This window comes from Simochromis diagramma, unplaced genomic scaffold (assembly GCF_900408965.1).
Source record: "Simochromis diagramma unplaced genomic scaffold, fSimDia1.1 OVJJ01000596.1, whole genome shotgun sequence".
Classification (NCBI taxonomy): Eukaryota; Metazoa; Chordata; class Actinopteri; order Cichliformes; family Cichlidae; genus Simochromis; species Simochromis diagramma.
Window position 1 is genome coordinate 4,561,887 of NW_024387245.1, and position 23,502 is coordinate 4,585,388.

At 40.6% G+C, this 23,502-nt stretch overlaps 1 protein-coding gene across 7 annotated transcripts in view; it reads right to left on the reverse strand.

The window, feature by feature from the left end:
* LOC120714300 (disabled homolog 2-interacting protein-like) overlaps positions 1–23,502 on the reverse strand; it is a 182,600-nt gene that overhangs the window by 66,050 nt on the left and 93,048 nt on the right. For 5 of the 7 annotated variants that reach the window (XM_040000446.1, XM_040000444.1, XM_040000449.1 and 2 more), the window contains 2 exons: positions 22,293–22,411; positions 14,270–14,388 (listed from right to left, as the gene is read on the reverse strand). In XM_040000446.1, coding sequence (XP_039856380.1) covers positions 14,270–14,388; positions 22,293–22,411 — 238 coding nt within the window. The remainder of the gene's footprint in view (positions 1–14,269; positions 14,389–22,292; positions 22,412–23,502) is intronic. The other 2 variants (XM_040000445.1, XM_040000448.1) reach the window with 1 other exon arrangement.

Genomic DNA, 23,502 nt, shown 5'->3' on the forward strand with positions numbered 1-23,502 from the left:
CAAAGTAAAACAGGAAACATGGAGATTAGACATGACATGAACTAAACATAACCACGCAGACATGACGCATGAACCAGGGAGACTAGTACAGGGGGAGACAACAAGACTAAACAGCAATCTAGAAATTAACTAGGTGAACTAAGCTAAGGCACAAATAAATACAAAAGATACATAAACTCAAACACTGGGTCGCTCGACCCAGGACCATGACAGCAGGTATGAAAAAGGTGATGGATTGCTTTTAAAGGAGGTTCTACAAGTCACTGTACTGCTTAATGAATCACAAATCCCTGGTTACTTAATCCAGCTTGTGCTGTGCATGATTATTCAGTGTGTTGGACCAGCATTTTTAAAGGCTTTTACATTGATTTGATCTGTGAGAGTGCATGGTCTACTGGAAGAGCAGTCCAGTAACCAGCAGCAGCCTCATTCAGAAGATTAAGTTTATCTGAGTTTAAGTAATGAAGGTACTTCGAGAACTCTGTGTACCAGTGTTCTAGCCTTGAATATCAATTGAAAACTTGTTTTGCTAGTCTCTCATTGAAACAGAAAAAAGTAAACCACTTGTGTGTTATACTTTCAAAACTGAATAGCCGTGTCTGTCCTTGAAGCAAATGAAGACGAAGCACCAAAATATCATCGCATGACTCTAAAATTATTAAAATCTCCATTCTATCTTCCAAAAGAAAGAAGTACAATGAAGTCCTGTAATCATCATCAAATGAGAGGCATGACATTTTGAGATACTATTGATGACTTCATTCAGTCTGTTTGGGACACAGCTTAATACGGCACAGTGGCGGGTGAAGCCTGCTCTGTAAAGCACATTATTACTCTGCTCCGTTTCATCTGCACCAAATCACGCTGATGCGTTGTAAATTCAGATGGCGAAAAGGGAAGGAAGCCAAAGACAGAAGGAAAGAGACGCAAACTTTTGATTGTTGTTGCTACTAAATACATTACTTTATCTCTGGACAGTTTCCAAGCCATTATTCTTCATGTGTATGCACCCACTGTGCACCAAATCATCAGTTAACACTGGATCAACATTTTGGATCACAGAGTCAGAGAGTGCATGAATTAGATCACATAACAAGATAATAATGCTTTTTTTTTTTTTTGCTTTTTTCTTCTTAACTGAAACCTGAATAATAGGAACAATAAACAAAAAAGCATGTGAAGGAGAATGAGGAAGGCGGAATATACAGGGAGTGCAGAATTATTAGGCAAATGAGTATTTTGTCCACATCATCCTCTTCATGCATGTTGTCTTACTCCAAGCTGTATAGGCTCGAAAGCCTACTACCAATTAAGCATATTAGGTGATGTGCAACTCTGTAATGAGAAGGGGTGTGGTCTAATGACATCAACACCCTATATCAGGTGTGCATAATTATTAGGCAACGTCCTTTCCTTTGGCAAAATGGGTCAAAAGAAGGACTTGACAGGCTCAGAAAAGTCAAAAATAGTGAGATATCTTGCAGAGGGATGCAGCGGTCTCAAAATTGCAAAGCTTCTGAAGCGTGATCATCGAACAATCAAGCGTTTCATTCAAAATAGTCAACAGGGTCGCAAGAAGCGTGTGGAAAAACCAAGGCGCAAAATAACTGCCCATGAACTGAGAAAAGTCAAGCGTGCAGCTGCCAAGATGCCATTTTTCAGAGCTGCAACATCACTGGAGTGCCCAAAAGCACAAGGTGTGCAATACTCAGAGACATGGCCAAGGTAAGAAAGGCTGAAAGACGACCACCACTGAACAAGACACACAAGCTGAAACGTCAAGACTGGGCCAAGAAATATCTCAAGACTGGTTTTCTAAGGTTTTATGGACTGATGAAATGAGAGTGAGTCTTGATGGGCCAGATGGATGGGCCCGTGGCTGGATTGGTAATGGGCAGAGAGCTCCAGTCCGACTCAGACGCCAGCAAGGTGGAGGTGGAGTACTGGTTTGGGCTGGTATCATCAAAGATGAGCTTGTGGGGCCTTTTCGGGTTGAGGATGGAGTCAAGCTCAACTCCCAGTCCTACTGCCAGTTTCTGGAAGACACCTTCTTCAAGCAGTGGTACAGGAAGAAGTCTGCATCCTTCAAGAAAAACATGATTTTCATGCAGGACAATGCTCCATCACACGCGTCCAAGTACTCCACAGCGTGGCTGGCAAGAAAGGGTATAAAAGAAGAAAAACTAATGACATGGCCTCCTTGTTCATCTGATCTGAACCCCATTGAGAACCTGTGGTCCATCATCAAATGTGAGATTTACAAGGAGGGAAAACAGTACACCTCTCTGAACAGTGTCCGGGAGGCTGTGGTTGCTGCTGCACGCAATGTTGATGGTGAACAGATCAAAACACTGACAGAATCCATGGATGGCAGGCTTTTGAGTGTCCTTGCAAAGAAAGGTGGCTATATTGGTCACTGATTTGTTTTTGTTTTGTTTTTGAATGTCAGAAATGTATATTTGTGAATGTGGAGATGTTATATTGGTGTCACTGGTAAAAATAAATAATTGAAATGGGTATATATTTGTTTTTTGTTAAGTTGCCTAATAATTATGCACAGTAATAGTCACCTGCACACACAGATATCCCCCTAAAATAGCTAAAACTAAAAACAAACTAAAAACTACTTCCAAAAACATTCAGCTTTGATATTAATGTACTTTTTGGGTTCATTGAAAACATGGTTGTTGTTCAATAATAAAATTATTCCTCAAAAATACAACTTGCCTAATAATTCTGCACTCCCTGTAGTTGGTAAATTTTGCACAAGGTATGAATTAGTTGGTTGGTTTAGTAGTATAAGCTATAGAAAATGATCTGTGGGAAAGCCTATCCGGTCGTTAAGTCTGACGTCACTAGCCGTGTCTGGGTCTAAACTCCGCTGCAGGTCCATATATCAAACGATCACTATGGCATTACTGAGAGTTGAAAAACTGTCTAAAGTCTTTCATCTTTAATAAAATGATCAGCGTTCTGCTCTACCAGGTGTAACAATTGAGTTTAACATCCAGGCATCCATGAAAACGGAATTTATGACATTTAACGGAGTTAGAAGTTAGCAGGGAGTTAGCTCGCTAGCTTCTATCTAAATACAGTATAGCATGTCCTGACTGCGGGGTTTTGGAAACAAATTCAAACATACAGCTCTGTTATCACTTCCAACATAAATGAAGACAGAAAACTAAATAGCAGTGACGTTTGTAGGGTTACAGAAGTTGGGCTAGCTGGTATATAATGATGTGCTACGTGACCGCTAGCGACACAGCTATGTTAGCATAATATAAACAAGCTAACTTTTTTTCCACTCGATAAAAGTTAACGTGAGTGTTCTCGGTGGTCAGGAACAAATGTAATCAGGATGCTGTAAAAGGACCAAACTTCAGCCAGGAGAACAACTGAGATAATCCATCCACAATACGAGGTTAGTCATTCATATACTGCTGCATGGGATGGGCTGTAGCTACATCCTAAGGTTTTAAAAACTGAGCTTAAATAAATGATTAGTGGTAATAAAAGCAGAGGGAGGTCAACAGTGATCACTGACTGTTTTAGGAGCTTTTTGAGATTAAATAGAAGACAATACAAAACATTAAACATGTTAACAACACAAAAGCCATATTAAATGCAGACTACTTTAGGCCCGGAAGTAGGATTTGTCACGTCATCACTTAACGACCGGATTGGTGCCGGGCTGGATTTAGTGGCTGAAAAACACTATTAAACCAGCCAGGAAGTAAGAGAGGGCCAGAAGGACAAATGAGAGCAATGGGCAATGGGGACAGAAAAAGAAAGAAAAGTGAAAGTCAAAGACAAAGATGGTATATACAAATATGTCAGGGGTTGATAGATGTTCAATGCTGGAAGAGCAAGAGCTGAATGTCAGTGAGTGAGTGAGATGTGAAGAGGGGATAGGAAAAGGAAAAAGGAAGAAAGGGAAGGAGCTCAAGAGAAGGTTGGATATTACAGTCAGACCACTTGGGGAATGTTTACAGAATTTAATAACTCTAAATGTCATCACTTTATTGGATTTATGGATGGATATCTCTCTCCCATTATGCCGCACTCTTTCCATCATCCTCTCTCTCTCTCACACTCTCACAGCCCCACCTGCAGCAGCTGCCATTGTTCACACTACTACCATTTTCTGGAAAAATGACAGGGCACTTGAATCAAGAGATCAAAGGTAAAGCTTCATATAACATTCACGAAACCATCAAATCACCAAGTGCCTTGTTTAAAAGGCAACAAAATATGAGATCATTACATGAATGTCTAAAAGGATTCAAGTGTCCCTGCTATTATATCGTACAGAGCAATAGCATTATAGACCCGATAAATTCCTAAAAATGTAGAAATGCCTGTAATGCAGGGCTGTCAAACATGAGGCCCAGGGGCTAAAATCGGCCTGGCAAAGATCTGGCCTGCTGGAAGGCTTTGGAAAATATGAAGGAGTGCACAGATTTTGAATTTTCAACTAAAATGTTCATAGGATTTGCAGATTTTTCTGTTGGTAAACACTCTACCTGCACTGCCATTCATACTACACCTTTATGTGGCCTACAATATAAAATTAGTTTGACATCCCTGCTCCCATGAGTTGAATAAAAGTGTGTGGTAAACACAAATTAAATATGTCATTTTATTTATTTATTCATTTCTTCCGAGATATTCAAAGCTTTCTAGAGTCAAATGTGTGGTCGTCTGTCAAACAGCTAAAGCTTGGCTCGAATTGGGCCACGCAACAGGACAATAATCCCAAACACACACACACACACACACACACACACACACACACACACACACACACACACACACACACACACACACACACACACACACACACACACACAAATGTATAACAGAATCGCTGACAAAAGAAAAGAATCAAGGTCTTGTAAAGTCCAGACCTCAACCTGACTGAAATGGTGTGGTAGAAGGAATGTTGTAAAGAAGGGTAGTCCAAAATCCCTCCACGATGACTGATAAAGTAACACAGAAAACAATTACTTCAAGTTATTGCTGCTAAAGACAGTTCTACAAGCTATCGATTGATTAAGCATGCAATTAGTTTTCCACAAGGTTGCATAGTCCTCTGGTATGGAACTGTATATTAAGTATTAGTGAGTCAGAGTCACTATTTTGGTGCTACTGTACAAGCCTTAATTGAACACATTTTTATTATGTAAACCCATTTTTATATTTGGTTCAGTATTTGTCCCTTTCTGCTACATCATCGTGTGTGCTGTAAACATAACTACAGCATATGCAGAGATGAGAGACATGGCACGAAACAGGAAGACAAATGTGGATGTTAGAAATCAGTTCAGCTATTCTATTTGTGTGCTAATATTCAGAGCTGAAGTCTGCGACTGATGGGAAAGAGGCTGCTGTGTTATAAAAAAAACCATGACTCACTCACTGGTGCCACTGTACTAAGGACTGCAGTTACCCAAACACAAAGACACACATGCAGATATGCATAAAATTACAGGCACAGATTACAAGCACATAATCAAAATCACTGCATTTCAATCAACCCTTTCTGTGGGCAGAAATCCACAAAGACAACTATTCTTGTACTCGATAAGAGGCGAGATAGACAGGAAGAAGGGGGTTAGTACTCTCGACAGCAATAATGCCATTAATGATCTGGGTGCACTCAAGGAAGCTGGAAGAATCATTGCAGTACCTGAAAGAGTGTGTGTGTGTGTGTGTGTGTGTGTGTGTGTGTGTGTGTGTGTGTGTGTGTGTGTGTGTGTGTGTGTGTGTGTGTGTGTGTGTGTGTGTGTGTGAGATAATACATTTATGTAAAGGGCGTGACTGGATTTCATGAGATCTAGGATACACACTCTTGCACAGACACGCACACCTGTTTGAGTAATTAATGAGTCATACAATATATAAATGACCCTGAAATACACCGGCCAGTGACATCTAACATGATGCAATGAGGAGAAAAGCAGCAGATAGGGCAGAGAGAGTCAGAAAAGAGGGACATGACATTGCATTCTGTTCAACCTTGAGGTCTAACAATGGTGCATTTGATGAAATTGATGTAAGTGCATTTGTATTTATTTAGTTTTTAATTTGGTGGCTTTTATTGGCACATATTTTGCACATTTCTGCCACCAACTGTTTACCAGGGAAACAGAAAAAAACAAAACAAAACACCAAGACCGATAAAACCAAGCATAGCCTGTTGACTTATTAAATAATGACTTAATCTCAAAGAAGCATTCTTTGTATAATGTAGAAGATCTTAATGGATAAAAAAAAAAAACCCAAACATATCTGATAATATCAACTGCGTGATCCAAGCAAGGCACTCTGCCGTTACTAGAAACTTTAAAAGCCCACACATCGCAGTTGGTTTGATATTCATCAGCGTGTCCAGGGAAGGTCAGTGTGAATCAGATGGTGGAGCAGCCACTACAGCAGTAAGGGTCAGATAATCTGTGATACAAGAAGAGCATTCGGGGCCGTTCAGAGCAGCGGAGAGCAACAAGAGGCATACAAGGGCGTGGTAAGGTCAGCGCAATAAATTGTATCATTTGCAGCTGTACAGATAACAGCCTGAAATAGAGAGCCACTGGACAAAAATTGGTGCAGATTGAGAAATGAGTACATAATATTGATTCAGCAGATATATCTGATAATAAGTGTGCACTCAAGTCCAAAGCTAGTGATGCACTTTCCACAGCTAGGGTCAGAGTGACATAAATTTTGTTAGAGAGTGTGCACAATACTCTAATGCAGACACCCATGAGCTTTACAGCCACAACAGAAACACCAAACTAGCAGGAGAGGAGATGCTACATAGGCATAATTTGGCTTTATCAAAAAGGTAAAGACGACTGAATGTTTATTAAATTAGAAGGGGAAATTGCCCAGACTGTGGAAAAAGAAAAGTAGGACTTCCTTAAAATGCTCTTTTCAATACTAACCAAATGTACAGGTTGAACTGTCACTATGGAAGAAAATCCATATTTATCTATTGTCACTCACACATACAAAGCTAGTACTCCAAAGCTGTTTGTACATCTCTTGCCCACAACAGCAACAGAATCCCAAAAGCAATTATTTTCCACAAACAGCTGGATCAGGTGACCCTGAATACTCCCTTAGTAATGGTGAAATACGTCTAGATGGCTGGGGGCTTCCTATTATGCACTGAGCCTTCAGTTCACTCACTTCTTTTCACTCACTATATGTTTATACATCACTCTGCATTTAATTATTAATACACTAATACTTTATTCCACAGTGTGTCTTTTGTTCCGTCTTCCTCCCCTCACCCTCAGCTGGTCGTGGCAGAAGGCTGCCCTTCCCTGTGCCTGGTTATGCTAGAGGTTTCTTCCTGTCAAAATGGAAGCTTTTCCTTCCCACTTTTGCCAAGTGCTTGCCCACAGGGGGCTGTCTGATTGTTGGGGGGTTATTGTAGGGTCTTTAACTTATAATATAAAGTGCCTTTAGCTGACTGATGCTGTGAACTTGCGCTAAATTTAATAAAACTGAACTGAAATTGCTTTCTCGTTTCATTTTATTGGTACACTGTTTAGCATTTTCATCAAAACAAGTGTTTGAAATGCATGTTTTTCCCTATTCCTGCGTGGGTTTCCTGCACAGTCCAAAGAAATACATGACGGGGGTCAATTGGTGATTCTGAATTGACCGTAGGTGTGAATGTGAATGGAACTGGTTCCAGACCCCCTGCAGCCCTGGATTGGAAACAGCACTGATTTTCAAAACTATGTTTATCTGAACACCAGGTTTTCCATCCCTTTCCCACAACTGATAGCAATTTGTGCACAGCATATTGCAATCTGCAGACGACACATTGCACCTGACAACCCTTGAAAAATAACCCAATTATATGTTAGTGATAATCTGGTATAAGAGTTTGTAAGCATAATGAAATACAGATGAACAAATATTCTTTAGGCAAAACAGATAACCTAGAAAAAACTGGTGCAAGCAGTGTCAGTGTGTGTGTGCACACATCCCTGTGCTTCTGTTTCGCTGAAGATAGTGTTGTTCAGCGAGTGTCCACCTTCTGATTAACGCAGAAGAATATTTCATTTTCAAAGTCCAGCTGCTCCTCATCTGCAGGTCTCTCTCCAGAGTCTGCCTCAGGCTACAATCCCTAACAATGTCATCACAGCTAACAACCCACACAGTGAAAATGTATGCGTGTGTTCGCATGATTCCGTGTCTGCTCCTCGCTGCAAATAGTAATAATTCATGGCTTGAGAAATATCATAGAAGATTATAAAATAATTACTTATACAGTGGCCAGAGAGCTTGCTTGATTCTGATTGGCTGTAGAGAGACCATGGCAACAGGGACAAAGCCAAAGCCTCCATTTACATTTTATTGCAACACTAAGAAACTGATGTTTAATAACTCTAATAAGCCAGATGTGATTCTTTTCACCTATTTGGCAAATATAAACCTTCTTGCTTGGGTTGCAGCTTTTAAAAATGAAATAAATAAAACTAAGACGAAAGAGGAGTACGAGGAAAAGGGTAACAATGGAAATCAAATCACAGAAAGACGACCTTGCACAGAAATGAATGGACTCCTGAATTTGAAAGCTACCTTGCCAATGACCTGAATGACACACTGTGGGACTTTAATGCCACTTTCTGTTTAGCCAAAGCTCAGGAAGACTAAAACCTCTCAGACCTATTAATTGTTATTTAGCTGAATTCATGGTCAAAATTCAAGATCCGAAATGTGATGTTCAAAGCTTAAACAAGACAGAAAAAAAGTACACACCAGCCTCCACTAGCCCCGCATCTTTAACTCAGACCGTAAACTCATTAGAAATTCTCCTGGCCTCTCAATACACTTCTTGGCCTGGTCAGAAACGTTGAGTTTGACATTGAAATATATCTGGCTCAGCATGGTAGGGAGGGCAAGCTTGAACTAACCATGGCATCTTCTATCATCCACAGAGATGACGATGGGGTTGAATATGTAAGACTGATGCACAATCCACAAACTGAGCACCACAAAGACCTGGATACCCCACACAAAGTAAACTGAGTGGTTTCATATTTTTGATGGTTTTCATATCATATGTCTATTTAAATAAAGGTTTATCAGATAACTACAGTAATAGGTGCACTGTGGCCTACAATGTGTGGTCCAGCAAGGAACCAATCACAGCTCACTTACCAGGGAACGTGCTTTAAGCAATCAGCAAAGACATTAATAAACATAATGTCTTAATGTGTCCTGCGCAAATCTCTGAAGAACCACTGTAGGTCGGCAACAGTGGTCAGATGATGTGGGTGACAAGCCATCGATGCTGAGCTGTGATCGTGCAGGAGAGCAGACGAGGAGAGAGCCACGTTTTGTCATCTTCCAACGTCCCGACGACGTGGATAACGAACAATGCTCCGACAAGAGTTGCCCATTATGGCCAGTCTGCAGCTGTCAAACACCCTCCTTCAAAAAAAGCTTCTTTGTTGGAGTCGCTTATATATCTCTGTTGAACTTCACAATAAACGGACGCGTTAGACGAAGATTAAAAAGTCAAATACAGGAATGCACCAATATAACGGATCCTGGACTTCCTTACACAGAGACACTAGACTCTCAAAGTAGACAGCATCCAAAACCATAAAAGTGAGTACAGAATCAGTCCATTATTGTTCACAACGCTGACACAACAACTACATTAGAAAGTTTCCCGATAATATTACCGTTGTATGCCACATAAGCAGTCAAGATGAGTCAGCACACAGAAGAGCGGTGAAGGAATTGACATGTCAAACACACATCCTCACCCTTAACACAAAGAAAACCAAGGCTCTAGACTTCTGGCGAGTCAGTTCCGGCCATCACCCTTGCAAATTTCTTTCAATAATTTTGCATGTTATTCATTCGACACCATCACATTTTACCCTCGATCCATGATTTAAACCATGATTTTTATTACAGACTTACACCTGCTTATTGTTACCATGCTTTTCTGCACTGTGCATGCCTTTTTTAGTGGCGCTGCATGCAAAATGCTATTTCCTTTTCATGTAATTGCATCTAATGTAATAATGGTCACACATTAGCGTTAGCCGATACCGGCCTATCTGCAAATAAGTTCAGGGCGGAAAGGCGGTGGTTAATATGTTGTGTGACATCACTTTCACGCTGTATAAATGGTGCAAGTATTAAACAGTAATATCGCTTTATTTTCCTGGAGCAAGACAAGTAATACAAACAAAACAGCACACAAACTGGTATCAGCCCAGAATATATCAATGCATGCATCCAGTGTCAAACTGTAAGAAACTTGTGAACGGACTAAAGAAAAAGAAAAACCTCCAAACTAGGGGTTCATCTTCTTTACTTGAGTAAATAATCATCATCCAAGAGTATTAGTCAAACCCTTAGCCGTAACCATGAAAAACTACATTAAGGCTTGTTTAAATGTTTCCCCGCGATTGTCAAGTGACTACAGAATAAGTAGGAAAATGCCCGACTTATATTTTATCAGGAATTAAGAGATGAAGTAAAGGGCGAAACAAAGTAAAGGCCATTAATTCCTGATACCGGACGTGTCTAAGAGTGTTATCCCTTACTTAAGAAGTGAGCCCCTTTGATACCATGTTTCTTTAGCTCTCCTACCATATAGGGGCCAGCAGTGGTCAGTGTTGGAGATGTTCAATGAATACTAAAAATGCTTGCAGCCTCTCCAAACATTCAAGTCTAAACATATGCACGCCAAGGAGCTTTCAGGCTATAGATTCCCGCCCCCCCCCCTCCTCCTCGCTCTCTCTTCAGTCCATCTCTCCCACATCTCATCATCTCTTTTCTCTCTCCTGCCAGTTCCCAAGCCTGTCTTCTTACGCAGTCTCCCCCGTGGGGAGGGAGCTCTCAGGCTGACAGGGAGTGTCACCGACTCCTCTCACAGCACATTACTCTCTCATTCCGCGTCCCTTCTCATCCTTTTTCCCTATTTTTCACACAAGCACAAAGGCGCACGCGCACACATATGCTGTGATATCCATCACCTGCCCAAATAACATCTTAGAAGAGTGTAAGTACCAGAGCAGCATTTCCCCCTTTTCCCACTACATGCTGGTATGTGTGTGCTTGGCTCGGAGGCGCACCATTACACAGCAGTCAATGTGTGCACTTGCAGTTGAGGTCTGCGTATTTCTGTGTTAAGTCAGGTAAGATAAGACACCTCCTGGACATTCCAATTTCCTGTCCCATATTTACCTCCTTTGCTGAGCGCTTTATCAGTGAAACACATAAACGCTGATAGGTTAGGCAACCTTGCTGCTGTTTGAAGAATGGAGGGAAAAAGCCGGGGAGATGGGGGGGTGAACTGAACAGTGATAAGGCTGAAACGGATAGAAGAGATCGAGAATAGAAACACAGAAGTTATAAAAAAAAAAAAGAAGAAAAAAGAATGTATAAGTGGTAAGAGAATGAGAAAAGACAGCGGGACAAAGAAGGAGGTTAGCTCATTTTGTCTGACTGCAGCAAAGAGAACAGTTCGCCGTGTTCCGCACTGAACAATCACTAGTGTCCCCTTGTGATAGTTTGACAGTAATGTTAATGCCTCATTAAAAGCACGAAGAGAGGAAGCCACTCCGCTCCCAGTTTTGAAATGGAAAGCAATAGAACATCTCTTCAAACGCAGCACCTCCATTAATTAAACCCCACAGATGGACATCCTGGCTTATTCCCAGGCACACAAAAGATATGTACTGGGAGTGATAACTGTTAGTCATGCATGCATTAAAAAAAAGTCCAGAGTGAGACGAGGGTGTGATTACAGGTCAGCTCAGCTTGGTGTGGAATACTAATTGACACCGTGAGGCAGGGGGGCAAATATTTGCCAAGTGGCTGAACTTCTGAGGAAACTGTGACGAACTGGCCATTATCACAGCTAGAAGCAAAACAATATTACATGTGTAGCGCTGTGGGGTAGAAATCCAAATATAGATATGTGCTGTATAGGCAAGGACTGATGGAAATGCATGCGGGAAATTGTGGTGGGCAGGGTAGGGCTGTCAAAAAATGATCACATTCATGTTCCTCTTATGAGTTTATTAATACACGACATTGAAACTGTTTTTAAGGAACTACTTTAATCAGTTCTATAAATAAAGCTATCAAATGCAGACTTGTACTGACTGTAACTATCTATGTCTATTTTTTAGAAGAAAAAAGAAAGCAACAGCAAATGTGATGTGTGTTATAAGGCAGAAAGTACATAGCCTGAGTTTGTCATCAAGGTGTTTACTTGTACTTACTTTACCTTGTGACTTGTTTCGGGGAATAGGTGTAATTTTGCTCCCACAGACAGTGTTAATCATCACTTGCATAGTTTATTGAAAGCTGATCTTTAATGGTGATATTTTCCCATCATTCTGCCAGCATCCAGAAAGACTAGCGTTTGACCCTGTATTTCAGCAGTGCGGCTCCCATTTGGGACCCCTGGATTAGCTAAAGTACGAGCGCGCGCTCACGTCTTGTTACTTTGTTTATTTATTACAGCTTTTAACATTTAAGGTTGTTGTGACTGTGTGACTCGTGGTGTTCTCTGTGGTAACATGAAAGGGTTTCCTCAGAGACAGTCGATGTCTCTTTAATCTGACTTTCATACCAAAGTAATAGCGCAAGATTGGTCCTCAGGCCTCGGGGGTTGCCGAGTGTTGGAAGTGTCAAAAAAACCGACAGTTCCTCGAGTGGCCACGTGAGGCTGGTTTTAAAAGCAAGTCAGCCCCCCTTAAGCGTAGTTTATGGTCTTGCAGATGTGTCTGCATGCATGTTTCCCTGTGGACCACCCCGGCTGTGCGTCGCTAGAAGTGGATGAAGTATGGGTGTTCAGAATGCTGACTCGAGTACGGAAGCGAGCAACAACACAGTTCTCTGAGAACGGTAGAACCGCAAACAAAAGCTTCAAAGACCTAAAACCACGACATTAAAAGCACAGACAGTGCTTACAGTGGACACTTTTCACAGTGTTTCACTTCAACTCTTTGTATGTTATAACTTCACTCTTCTCTGCGGCTGGCTGACGGACAAGCAAGAGTACTCGACTCAGGGTTGTACAGTAACACATACTGTCTCCATCTGATCACAGTGTACATATGCAAACAGGCAAACAGGCCATCTTAATTTGTATTAATTTCATTGACAAATTTTCCTGATAGTTTTTGTCAAGGACCTTTTTTTCTTTACTTTTTGACAAAAAGACAACGCATTTGCTATACAATCATGAAATGTACTGACACTTTCGTCAAAAAATAAAAACAAGATAAAATGCTCTAAAGAGATGAGATCCAATCAGAAATTTTTTTTTTTAAAAAGTCAAGATGAGCTTGGAAGTAATGTTCTTGCATTAGAGACGCACACATTTAATCTGCTCTCTGGAAATGGTAAAACTTTTTCTTTGAAAAAAATGGTACAAGTATATCCCATATTCCCCTGTTTCTCTTGAAAACTGGCAAAATGTCAACACTTTGGAGGAAGAGAAAAGTAGATACATTTTGCATTTGATGTCAAGGAAAATAAGAAGTTTTATAAACCGTGAGTAGCAATTCTCATGGGTTACAACACAACAGACTTAGTCAACTAAAATAAGTAGGGTAAGTCAATGTTTTATTTAGTCTACTGTAATCTTATGATGTTTAGCTGACGAAAACTAGACTAAACTGACAGTATTACATTTAAATTTATACAAAAATGATATTTTAGTCAAAAGAATACGTCTGAAAACTAAATCAAAGTACACAGCCTGGTGACAAAAAATGATTTTGGTCACTGCAGCCAATTTTCTCATTTAGAACAACTGTACACATGGTGAATTATTTAGTAAGCCACTTGTTCAAACTGTTAAGTGTACTCACAGCCACACTCATTTGGTTTTTTGTCAACAACAATGTTGCACATGCCTAGGCCTTACTGCAAAACCAAACAAACATATATATTATTTCAGCACAAGCTCTAACATGAATTACAGACATAACTTTAAATCCACAGCTCTACTCTGAGCCAAACATATTACTGCACGCTATGACATGACATGAGAATGGAAGGGGGAACAAACAGAAAAAGAGCACGACATATAGGAAGCGACAGACTGATTGTGGATTTCCCTTTTTTTATTATTATTATTTGTCAGTACACCGACATTGCAATTCAATATGTCAACAGTGACCTAAATAACCTGCCGTCGGCCAAAGGACGGCACGAGAGCTGATATGCGAAGAAGCAGAGCGTGCAGGAATGGTAACCAAACAATTACCTGTCATTGTCAACGCTCCTGAACCCAGGAAGGATGTGTCTGAAGCTGGAATTGCGGTCAAGTTTGGGTTGACTCTTGGTGCGCTTAATGGAGCCCTTCAGCCGTCGACTTAGAAAGCCCTGATGCAGAGAAAGACAGTCATAAGACAGCGTCACTGCTTAACTTGGCAGTAAGACACAACATATTAATACCAGGATTTAAGCACCGCATCCTAAATTCAAGAAGAGAGCAAGTGCTCTGGATAGTTAAAGGGTAATAAACGGGTACAGATATCATATCAAAGCTAGAAAAAAAGGCTCATGCTAGAAAAGAAAAGTCCGTGCAAGGTTAGACGCACAAAGCATTTCCCCAGCACACAGAGACATAAAACTACCAGCATATTGTCACAAAAAGAAGCTCGACTAAAAGAACATTGTCACACACACACAAAAATAAGGCTGATCATGTGCATGAAGAAATTATAGTTTTTCCCCACATCACTAATTATGTATTTGTGACAAATCTTGCGACGTGCCCCCCCCCCTGCAGTGTTTCTATTGATGCACCCTTTTATTGGTTTTCTCATTCTTCTTTGTCTGAGTTGTTTGCTTCTTCTAACATCTGCAATCGCACTCCCCCAAGCGCCTCACCATCTCCATGGCAACTGTTGGCTGGCATTAAAAGCGAGGGAATAATGAGACGTGGTGCATAAACAGTATGATGTTGCAAGTTTGGAGAGACAAAAAAAACAAACAAAAAACCTGATTGTTTTATCACCTTTTTGTTTTTAAAGACTTAACTGCGAAGAAACATTATTACAGACCAAGAAAACAAAAAGGGACTCGTAATTAAGAGGGTGTATATGGCATCTTTGGGTGAAAGCACAAAGATGAGGGAATTTTAAAGTACGCCTGTGTGTAGGAAAAAGTAGTAAACTGGTTAGTGGTTAAACTGATCAGGTGTTCAGGCAGCTGTTTAATAGGCTCAATATCCACTGAGCAGCTTTAAGAAACAAAGTAGTTCAAAAAACCTAATACCTACAGTGATTTATCTTCATATTCTTATACAAGCTAGAGGCTAAAGGACCTCCCTGCTTCCCATTCACGCCATTAACACACCTGTATAATTACCACCTACAGTGTGAACAGGTCGCCCCAGGCAACAGCGGAATAGGGATAATTAGAGTGACTTCCAGACAGTCTGCCAGCTGATCACAGAGGAGCCCCGGCATCCTGATGAACAACACCTGTCATCCAGGAGGCACTCTGGCCTACGAACAAAGACTTGCTAATGACAACATATTTAAGCTCACGCCAGTCATAAGAAGGTTTGTGTATCGTTAGCGGGCGTGTGGTATCCAGCGTCGCGTGGGATAGCCGTGTTTTTTTCAAGGCTGAAGTTAGACAGGGAAGTACGGTGACAGCACTACTGCTACTGTACTGTCAGCAGAATGCTGAGGGGAAAGTTTGTACTTTAAACAGCCAGTATTCAGTATTCACACAGAAGAACAGTTCTTTTTGAGTGTGCTGTTGGTGCACACTTACCATCCCACAACACAATGCTCAAAGGAAATGGAGGAGCTACTCTCAGCTGCATCTGAATTTCTAGATGGTAGCGAAACAACTGGAGGAAGACGTTTGGAAAAAGGACCAAAAAGCTAAACATGAAAGTGCACAGAATCGATTTTAACACCTCAAAGAACCTGATAGCCCACGAAAACAATAGCAAAATTCCCTATGTGGCTCTGGAGGTCCAGTGTTGTGCAAAAGACTCGATGTACCCCTCATTTCTTTGGATTTTGCTTCCAAGTAACCAGACTTTTTTGCAATTTTTTTTAAAGTGGTCTTGAGCAATAATTCTTCAGCTTCTCTCAAGGTCTTACAAAGTTTTTCTTTGGGAATTGGCTGCTGAAAATGAGTAAAAATCTCATTTTTACTCCACTCGATCCTAACTACTTTCAGAAGAATGTCAAACTACTTAACAAGCCTTAAAAAAGTCAAAGTATCTTCTTTGTTACTTTGCTACTAACAGTGACAGCAGCTAAAAACTGTCTTAGTATATGCGTGCAACATGTCCTTTAAAAATTCCAGGAAACAAATGAAAGACAAAGAAGAAGCGATGCCAATTTATACAAGAACTGGACTAAAAATCTGTGGCAGCACATGAAAATTTCCAGCTCTTTGCGATTATTCAAGTGGTTATAAAGTCTTATGTGGTTTAAAGCAAGACACAGCTAATGTGCACAGATATGGTACTGCTATATAAAGAATTATAAAGGCTGTGAGAGCCACAATAAACAGATTACTGTGGGTTGGTTATGAAGTTCTGTTTTGTTTTTTCAAATTAACACCAGGATGAGGGCTCAAACAATTCAGAACAACTGTTTAATATTTATTCTGACTGTGCTATAATGACATTTTAATCGGTTTTGAATACTGAATAGCAACAATCAGATTGATTTTCTTTTTTGTATGCAAGCCTTATATTAGCAATACCTGGCAACATATGTGCATAAGCCAACAAAGAGGTGGGCAGCAAATGGCTGACGATTGCTACCTGCCACCAATGAACTCTGCTCAGGGGCTATTAGCTAAATGAACGGTGCTTAGTCACTGCTGTTAGAGAGCGAGACACCTGATGCTTTTGACAGGGCTCCTTTTTCTCGATCTAATTCGCTCTCAGTCCCGCTCTTGTATATTATTAGTCGTATAAATACATAATTCATTTATCCTGTCTGTGTATGTGAGTGCATGAGGTTTTATGTGGGCATGTGGTTAAATTAGCATAGGCGCCCATAGAAAACAATGACAAATATGAGTCAGACACTGTGCAGCTGGAATGCATTTAGCATCACGGTTACCGACATGACGAGAAGTCTCAAAGAAAAGCTAAACGATTTTGACCTTCTGACAACAAAGATGCACCTTTCTGATTTCCAACACACCGCCATTCACAAAACCATGCTTCTTCCTCGTAAGTCCTAGAGTGTACGTGTGTGGGGCGCTTGCTACTGTTGATATATTCACAGCTAACAAATTAAAATGCCCCCCTCCCTTCGATTTGCAGAAATAAGTCAGTGAATAGAAACACGTCCCTGCAGGCGAGGTGGATTGATTAGTGGCTGCTCATTTTGTTTTTACTTCTCCCCTTGCCCTGATAGATGGCCTCGGAAGAATGGAGCAGAAAGAAAAATAGAATCCAGAAGAGAAAAAAAAGACATACAATTTCTCTATTTCACCCTCCCCGGTGTACGCAGACACTGACGTGACATTAAAAGAGAAGACGGAAAAAGAAAAAGAAAAAAAAAAATCATAGAAAAGAAATACAAGACACCGCTCCATATATCAGTTAACCTGTCAAAGCCCTCGCAGAGCAATTAGAAAGGATACAGGTCAGTAGAAGAGAATAACCTATTCTCCCCTCACACTATTTCCTCTCAAGAATGACTGATACCTATATTAACATTAGCTTATGAAGGGGTCAACGAAAAAATTTCAGCACTGAATTTGCCTTCAGCAACTCCAGAGAGCAAAAAAATAGGAGAAGATGAAGAAGCAGAAATAGAGGTTGGACCAGTCAAAAAATTGAGAAAGTGACAGCAAGTGTCTGCAGAAAAGGGATGAGCTACAGGAGCAGGATAAATGGGGAAAAAGTGGAGCACGATGTGGAGGTGGCAGAGCACGAGTTGATAGAAGAAGCAATAGAATGAAATTAAATGAGGGAGAAAGCAAAAGAATACCAAACGAGTGACAAGGTTGCTGGCGGATGGGGGCTAAAGCAGAGGAACAGCCGATGGGAGAGAGTCCAGCCGGCACTTGAAACGACAGATGCTCAAATAAGCTCGGTCCTCCCCGTGGTTAATAATCCTGGTGTTTGTCTGAACAAATGTTGCCAAACTATAGGACGCCAATTATCATACAGTAAGCAGAGATGGCTGACATCGCTGTCGGACGCTTGACCCGTTCCCATTATATCTTGCTGTAGGTACTCAAAGGGAAAATGGCGAGCGACGCCAACAAAACAAAAACAAAACCTGACACCTTAATGAGAGGGCATACATCACGCCGTCACTCTGCCACGCGCCAAAGCAACTCGCTAATGAGAATACAATCTCCCGGCAGGCTCAGCTTAACGGTGTTTGAGATCTTTACATTGATTCGCTTCTCGTTCAACAATGCTGCGGTTGGTCTTCATCAGCGTTACATGTTTTTCCCTCTAAGGTCAGGCCCTTTGCAAATTCCTATTTACACAGAAACCTAAACGGAGGCGTTATAGTGTCGCACGTTAGTGTGAATTTCATTGAGCTCTTTAATCAATTCATACTGCCACGGTTCACAGCTAATGGGAAGGAGGGTAATAGAATATTCTGCTCATCGTGCTTGGTTTTTAACAACCTGTCTGTCCTTTATTGCACTAGGCCTCTGAAACTTAATGTCTGTCAAAAGAGTCCATCTATAATTAATACGATACTTGTTTACAGTGCAGCTCTGTACATGCCCGCTTGTGTGCGAGTATATAACAGGCCTGCATTCTTGATCGTAATCTCAGCCCGTCCAATTTCATTAAATCAGCACTAAGAGTTGTGTAATTGGGCTTTTTTCTTCTTGAAATTAAAGTAAATGCTTGCAACGAGTTAATGCTATTCCCTTGGCTTGGCAATTCCAGGCTCCCTTAATGGGGGCTGATAGAATCAGTGCCTGGACAATCAGCAGGGTGTTCCCTGCTTTCACGTCAACCTCTCTTGTCCTCCTCTAGAACAACCTGATGAAAACAAGAGACCTACCTGTCCAATTAGACCCCCTGCTATTATCTAAGAGGGGCTAGAAGGTAGGGAGAATGGAGTTAGCTCTTTATCCTATCTCTCCCTAAGTCAAATCAATCCACTCAGCTAGCGCAATCAGCGGGACGTGGACGTGAGAGACTTAGATAAGATTTGTTTGTCTGCTCTTTAAAGCACTGCACATTAGAAAGTATCAAGTTGTAACTTTTACAGTCACATTTTGAACTACTATTCTTGGCTTGGCTTTGAAACATTTTTTTCTCGTCTGCTGGCGAGCAATTGTTTTAGAGAAGTTGTGCTTTTGCGTGTGCATGGATTCCACCATGCACGTGCAGATCGTGAATCCAGTCGCTGCAGAGTACATGACAAAAAAACATTTTGACAGATTTAGCTCAAGGCCTAGGAGGACTACTTTAGATGTCACCACAACTCTTTTCACTGTAGAAGAAAAGTGTGGGGTGGTTTGTTATTGCTAAAAAAAGTAGAAGATGCAGGAGAATCACTGCCCGTCTTCTCGTTTGCGCTCCAACATTTGTGCGCGCACCGTGTCTGTATCTTATCAGTCCATCCATTCAATATTCAGTTTCAATTCAAAGGGCTCTATTAGCATGAAACTATCAATAACAATAATGTTAATATGCTGTTATGATTGATTTACTGATATTTTAATAGAGTCAGTTGAATATGAAGTTCCCACTTCGCTCTCTGAGAATCTGATGACTTTTTAAAAATAATATAAATATTTAATATTTAATAAAGCTAAGAAAAAAAATTACTTTCACAACTTCCTTTACTTGTTTTTCAGTCCTAGATACCTCCTTTCCCCCCACATTAGAAAGTATGAGTGCTCAAAAATGAAAAAATAAAATAAAATAAAACACACATCAAAAAGTCAAATTCTATTCATTACTAGCAAAAACCTGCAATACAGGTGATTTTTGCTGTGACAGTTTTGCTCATGTATGAAAACACAGACGTTAATTTAGCATGCTATTTTTTTATCTTCATTATATCACAATATATAATGAGATGGCAAAAATGGGTTTTCGTAAAAATCTAACCAGTGAATGATAAAAAGCTAAATTTTCATTGTATAATACAAAATAATCAATTGCAGACACTGCTAGTGTTGTACAACGTTGCACATGTCACGTGCACGTAATGTCAGCAATGTACACATAATGTAGACGTACCGTTGCTGTTCAGTTTCAGATGATCAGCTTTTGAGTGTATATAGATTATAACTAGGTAGTTTATATCGTAGGTTTAATCCAGATTTTTTAACGTGTCTAAGATGAGTTGGGGAACACACATAGATACATATGCTAGGACAATTACAGAAGATATATGCACTAAGATTTAAAATATGTGTGGTGCTGTGTACGCCATGGTTATTTACTGCCTCTTAGGTTGTGGTATATTTATGTATGCTTGGCATTAAGATACATCCTGTCTCTGTCTTTAAGGCATTAATCAGTAGGAAACAGACATCATCAGCATAAAACATGATCTTCCCTTTTCTATCTTGGAGGAAGAGGCCAAGAGCAGCATACTGTCTACAGTGTGAACACAGCAAGGTTATCTTTATAATAATATGGTTGCATATTAATCTCAATTGTATCTATCTTCAGTGTAGAAGTATCTGTATGATCTGCTAGTCTCTGTGTTGGTAAAATCATCTTGTTTCCCTTCAGTAATTTAAGCTGAAAATATTGGTCACCAAAAATAATGGTCAAATGTTACTTATAAGATGTGCAGGTAAGAATGTTGCTGTGAGGGGAACTTTTGCTGTAATACCGACAGACGCCAGAGGGGGGCAGTATAGGGAAAAGTGCAGGAGAGGGTTAAATGTTCCCTGAGGAAGCTTGTTTTCTTTACACAAAAAGTTACTGCTGCTCATCAATAAAACATCAGAAGCAAGTTGTGGTCATGTGACCAACAGTGCTGCACTCCTCTGTACTTTCCAAAGGAAAAGGGTAAAGGAGCTGCTGAGGAGATGCTTACCCAGTGTCTAGCCCATCCTACCTGAGCCTCTCTGTCTCCTCCAAGCTTTTACTTCTTCATTTGGTTCTTATATTGCTCACCGCAAGCTTTCAGTTCTCCTTTTCTTTTTTACATTTCGGGAAGTCCGGTTATAGTGGTAGCATATACAATCGTAATTAAAAGGTCAGAGAACGAGCACACGCACACACACACACACACACACACACACACACACACACGTCCCAATACCATTTCCATCTTTTTATAAGGGCAGATTAGAGTTTTGCCATCTCTAGGTTGGCAAACTGTGATCGTCTTATATGAGTAACAGACTTTATTGTCACTCTGCAGGTGGTCCAGCACTAGTGGGTCTAGTGGGTCTACTGTTTATTGTTATTACATTGACTGTGGGCTTTTATTAGAGCACTAGAGTCATTTGAGTGCAGAATATTGCTGATGGTGGGGGAAAAGAAGGAAATGAAAGAAAGCAAATATATAATTTCTGGTTTCAGGAATGATGCAAGAGTGTGAAGCTCTTAACTAAGTCCACTGGTGTACCTGCAAAGTCTGATGGTTTATACAAAGCTAGAATATTCTTTATGAGAGACTAATTACTGAGCGTGTGTGGCTCTGCTGGCCTAACTTCGACTGTTTACAGTTCACCTCTGGGGCGACATCTCCCCGCTCATTATTTATTAATGGAAATGTGCACCGCTAATTGCTAATTATCTTTAAATTGATGACTCATAGAGGATGCTTTTGCTTAATCAACTGGTTGTTTATCTGCTGAATTAAACATGGCAGAAAGCACAGCAGAATTATGCAACATGACAGGCAAAGCACTGCTCTGCATTTGTGTGCGCGCTTGACCGAGGAGAGGACAAGCGTGCTAGATGGCGGATGGATGCCGAGCACGAACAGGTGTGGGAGTATGTGCGTGCCTTAGCTCACTTGAACTATTCGAATGAGAATAAGAAATTTAATGAAGGGAAATCAAAATCAATGAGGGTTTGAGTGCTGAGTAGAAACCCAAATTGTGCAAATGTATTTGTGTTGCATAGACGCCAAACATCAAAGGCCCTGTTCCAAACACTTAAAGCAAATGAGTTTCAGATTGGCATCCTTCCATCTGGATGCCAGACGAGCCTTGAGAAAAAGGGGAAAAAGCAAACCTGTTCTATAAGAAACAGCCTGCTAAGGCACATCAAGGGGGAGAAAATGACAAAGTCAGAGAATAAAACAAAGAAGAGGCAGAAAAAAGGAAAACAAAGACAAACTCACAGTACTCACGGTGACTCTGAAAGGCGTCGCAGCGGTGGATGTAGGCTCCATGGACGGTGTGCTCTTGTCCGAGGACCCCGGCATACTGCGGCGGCGTCCTGTCCTTTCTGGAGGAGACTCTGAACAGAGAGAAGATTTAACGTTTGGCCTTAGAATCGTAAAAACATCAATCCAATAAACTCACTAATCAGCACCTCCAAAGCCAACTAATTAACATGCTGTCCTGCACTTGCTTAAATCATTTATCAAATCATTTTATAGGAGCTGAACAGAGCTTTGGACAGAGACTAGACTGTTTCCCTTCAGTCTGCTAAGCTACATACATGGGGGTGGCATTGTTCTTCTTTCCTCTTAAGAAAACTATTTTTCCCCATATTTCACAATAGTCGTGATGCATTTTAAAGTGCACATCATGTCAAACATCACGATTGCTTTTAAAACTCGCTCAACCTTTCATTTTCAACAAACTAAAGAATCAAGAGACGAAGAAGAAACTCAGAGGAAGGAGAAAGACTCCAAACACAACTCGATCAAAGTGTCAGACTGACCAGGCTGACCTTTGACACAGGCAGCGTGATAGAGATAAAGGTCTGGAGCTCATGGTGAGAAATGGGCTCAAACTGGAGTGAACTCAAAACACTCTACAAAAAGAAAAGCTTCTGATGGGTATGAAACACAACATCACGAGCTCAAACCTTAACCTAATGCTTTCATCAGTTTTAGCAAAGCTTTAAGCAGACTATGAATGCTTTCAGTGCTGATACACAATAGTTTAAACTTTCATAAGAACAAAAATAAGCCCTTTCATTTTTTATTTTATATTTGACATGATATAAAGACATGCACATTACATTTCCACTTCTTATTTTCCCACCTGTCACCCACTTACTAAACTCATCCGTGATATGTTATCTTACGTCTCTCGTGTAGTTTTCAGTTTTCCCTCTGAACTCAGACACACAGACCTTCATGATTTAAGAACACGCTCATCTGAATACGTTTTGAAAGAGCTGTGGAGTCAAAAACTGTGAATGTGCAAAGAACAAGCATATCTGGACACGTCCAAGAGGAATGTGAGTGATGTTGAGCATGCAAGTCCTCACAGATTTCAGACAGCCGTCACTGCAAAGTGCTAGCTCACAGGTAGAGAGCAGAATGATCAGATGTTAGGCGGTGGGTGAACTAACATCTCAGTGTTAAACAACTGATG